At 34.7% G+C, this 4,241-nt stretch overlaps 1 protein-coding gene across 1 annotated transcript; it reads left to right on the top strand.

Moving 5' to 3' along the window:
* Nucleotides 1-841: 841 nt before the first annotated feature.
* LOC125843280 (replication protein A 70 kDa DNA-binding subunit D-like) lies at nucleotides 842-3,672 on the top strand. Its single transcript, XM_049522503.1, has 8 exons — nucleotides 842-959; nucleotides 1,069-1,366; nucleotides 1,471-1,561; nucleotides 1,659-1,786; nucleotides 2,794-2,872; nucleotides 2,957-3,083; nucleotides 3,162-3,319; nucleotides 3,412-3,672. Exons 1-8 carry the CDS (start codon nucleotides 939-941, stop codon nucleotides 3,557-3,559), a joined length of 1,050 nt encoding a protein of 349 aa, XP_049378460.1. The 5' UTR covers nucleotides 842-938; the 3' UTR covers nucleotides 3,560-3,672.
* The last annotated feature ends 569 nt before the right edge of the window (nucleotides 3,673-4,241 follow it).

Genomic DNA, 4,241 nt, shown 5'->3' on the forward strand with positions numbered 1-4,241 from the left:
CCGAAGATATCTCTTCCATAACATCCCGTGTTATCTTAACAACAAAAAATGATTTTGTTGCTGAAATTAATCAAATGCTTATTGATAAATTTCCAGGTGACGCCATAACATTTGTTGGAATAGACGAAACTATCGACCCAAAAGATCAAACGGAATATGAAGATTTTTTGCATTCTCTAAATCCCTCTGGTTTGCCTCCTCATAGGTTAATTCTAAAACAAAATTGCCCCGTTATTCTGCTACGCAATTTAAATCCTTCCAAAGGTTTATGCAATGGTACACGACTCATTTGCCTTGATTTCAAGACTCAAGTTATTAGTGCCAAAATTGCCAGTGGTGATTTTAAAGGAAACCATGTTTTTATTCCTCGAATACCGCTCTTATCTTCGCAAGATGCACAATTGCCCATTCCTTTTAAAAGAACACAATTTCCAATTCGATTAGCTTTTGCTATGACCATAAACAAATCTCAAGGTCAAACACTTGATTTTGTCGGAATTTATTTGCGCCAACCTGTCTTTTCTCATGGTCAACTTTATGTAGCTTTATCACGAGCCAAAAATTCAGACAATGTTAGAATACTAATTCGCCCACCAACTGATCATAATCATGATGATCACTCTACGTACAATATAGTGTATGATGAAATTATAGGAAAGGCATTCTCTTAGCTTGTCCGATTATATAAAAGATATAATAAATTCCTATTATGTAAGTTATTACCTCGATTCTTTTATTTATATACTTTATTCATTCTCCCTCTGTTGCTAATTAAACTATATATTAACTTTTGCTCTTCTCTTGATTTTCAGAAAATGACGCAAAATCTTCTGATACATGAAATAACTCCAGAAACTCCACTTTGGACCTGTAAGGTACAAATTGTGGATATATATGGACCCGCAGAGAGCAAAGAAAGAAAGGTAAAATATCTAAACATGATCGTGCAGGATGAACAGGTACAACTATCAGATTGAATTCTTCTATATCCTAAACCATCAGTAAATAGTCCACATAATTTAGCTCCGCAATAACCTCCCAGTATTCCGTTTCTATATTTACTCACAGGAATATCAAACAAAGGCCACTGTTTATGCCGATGACATACCCAGTTATCAAAAACGGATTAAGCTTTACCACACTTTCCGCATAACAGGAGGACGCGCACAACCGCCATATTTGAGATATGAAAAGCCCCTGTCTGCATTTAACTGGGTTCTTGATAAAAAGAGCATCATTGATCCAATTAAAACAGATGATGTCGATGCGCTGCCGCCACCTACCAAGCTTAACATCACATCCTTTGCGGATATTAAACGCAGCGTTGCCCAGACAATGGCAACTGACCTGACCAAAAAAGAATTTGGTATGGCTATTATTTTCTTTGATCATTAAATTCACGTGTAATATAGACAACCAATTTAACACTTTAAATGTACATATACTAACTCCATATACTATTGTCAACAGACATACTCGCAATTGTTGTCAACTGTTCTCCCCCAAGATATGTTGCGACTGTGGAAAAAAGATTGCAAGAACTCATTGTTGTCGATATGTTGTAAGCATATTCATTCAACTTTAATCTTCTGACGCCTCTTGCTACTTTAACAACTTTGAACAGTAATACATACAAATAAATGTTCTTCCTTATGCAGCAAACAAAATCTTACCTTCACTATATGGGAAGAGGGAATTATAGAAAACGAAGGTAGGAAATTGCTGCACCAATTCCGAGAATATCCTGTAATCCTTGCTCGCCGTATTGGAGCGTCAAGATATAACGGTAAACTGCAATAAATAATGTTACCTATAATTTTTCTCTCATTTTCTCTTTTACAGCTAATCCAAAACTACTACACAAACATACAATTGCTCAACTTTTAAACTGTTAAACCAGTACAATTTACCTCCTTTTACTTTGGATCATCATAACATAGGCCAAAATTTTTGTGCCTCTGCTACTTTTAAACAGCAAAAAGGACTGAACATTATCAAAACAAGAAACACTCTTTATACTACTAGCTGCAACGGAAAATCTTGTTTGCTTAGCAGTACAACACAGACCATCTGTTTACTACTTTAATTATGTTATGAATCTTAGTAGATAGAATTTTGATCAACACTCCTCTTTGTCATTCTGTTCTTAGGACTGAAATTTCACGATATCCTGTACAGTTGTTGAACTTTTAAGCTGTACGTAAGAATCTATTTCCATTTCGGACAAGAATCAATTGTTCGTAGCTTACAGCTCATATTAGTTTTGAAATTTTAAATTTCATTTTTCTTTCACCCCTAAACAAATTATGCACTGTCCTTCTTACATTAGTCAAGTTTATCATTTTTCTGTTAGTCTTTTCCTCTGTTTTATGAATTGGATTTTCAATGTTTTCCGTCTCGATTGTTCATATCTCTAATTTGCTCAAATTCTCTGTTAAAAGATCAAGTTTTAAAAAAAGTTGGATTTTCGAACTTTCTTTCTTCTAATAATCTTTTTTTAATATTGATATTGGAATAATTGTTAATTCATCCTAATTTCCAATACCATGTGTAATTCTAGCCTCTTCAGCTTCAGGATGCATTATGTATTAAAACCACTTTTACCTGCCACTGGATTTCCCAAATAATTTATGGATTTTTCCCTTATTTTGACACAGTCACACTAGACAGTTTTCCTTCGAAGGATGTTCACTCCAATTTAATCCACTAACATTAGCTACAATTTTAACTCATTTAAAACTATAAGATTTACTCCTCCTTTATTAACTTGTTACTACAATGTAATTGGCATAGGTGTGTCGCTGACAACAAAATTTGACACAACAATTCAGATTGATCCACCTTATCCACAACGCCGAGAACTACAAGCATGGTATTACATTGCCTTCATATATATTCTGACTATCTTTTCCTATCAATAAATATTATGAACTATTGACATTTGCATTATATACAGGGTCACTGAGAACCGCCAAATACTTACCTCTTTCACTCTCAGAAGTACATCCACATCAGGATTTCTTCTCTCTGTTCGCATGGATGAAGAAATAGTACCTATTGCAAGCATTGACTCGCAACAAGATGTCAGTACAACATTTCTCCTTTACTTCACGCAAAAATCTATTCTAATGATTCTCATCCTTATCTTTCTCCTAACACAGGGCCACACATTTACAGTTGAGGCAAAAATAACCTTTCCCACTGACCTTAAGAAATTCTATGTCTTAGTCTGTTCAAACTGTGGGCAAGACGTGCGCTATCCAACCATAAGAGAAATCGATTGTATGAACTGTGACCAGAAAAACCTCTTAGTACCCAGGTACTTTGTGATCTGCATCTCACCATACATTGTTTCACATAATTCTTATTTAAAACATCAAATCATTATGTTTTACATGTATAATTCTACAGGTGCAGGTTTGATGTAGATCTCACAGATGACTTAGGCTCAACAATTGGAATAATTATGGATAAAGAAGGAGAAAAATTATTGTCCCTTACTGCAGAAGAAATTTACAAAAGGGCTTCGGATCCGGTACTACTTCTAATCAAATCATAATATGCATAATTCTCACTTAATAAATATAAATTACTATCCCTCCTAGGGTAACTATCCATCTCTGGAAGACGTTCAAGCTACCATTAGCAACAAACTCTTCCATGTTCGAGCAAAGAAAGCATTTACCCATGCTTCACGCACAACATCAGTGAAATTATACATCCACTCCTGTGTTGAGAAGGAATGTTTTACTGATTCTCTTCCGTCACCGAGCACAATGAATATTCATGAAGCAACCAAAAGAAAACAGAAAGTCCACCCACCGCACATAACTGAAGAAGCTGGATCACTCAAAATGAAACAGAAACTGGATCCAGCAACTCCTAAAAAAAACAACTGAAGGTGATTTATTTAATTTACATCAACACTTATCATTTTATGCACTCCACATTTACATCCTCAAATATTACTCCTACTGTTAAATCAATACTATACGACACTTCCCCAGTTTATTTGATGAATCACAAGATTGTTTCCCCAGCTACTTCGACATATAATTTGTAGCATGATGATGACTCTTATGAATCTTTCTTTCTGCTTTCTGACTACCATGTAATGCCCTTATTGGTTACTTTTAGTCATTGTCAATGTTTTGCATAACTCTTCTGCATAACAACTGTACCATTGACTTAAAATATATGACTCTCTAATTACTAAGCGTTTAGTCGATATCATGTAATAT

The sequence above is a fragment of the Solanum stenotomum genome, chromosome 10, assembly GCF_019186545.1.
Source record: "Solanum stenotomum isolate F172 chromosome 10, ASM1918654v1, whole genome shotgun sequence".
Lineage (NCBI taxonomy): Eukaryota > Viridiplantae > Streptophyta > Magnoliopsida > Solanales > Solanaceae > Solanum > Solanum stenotomum.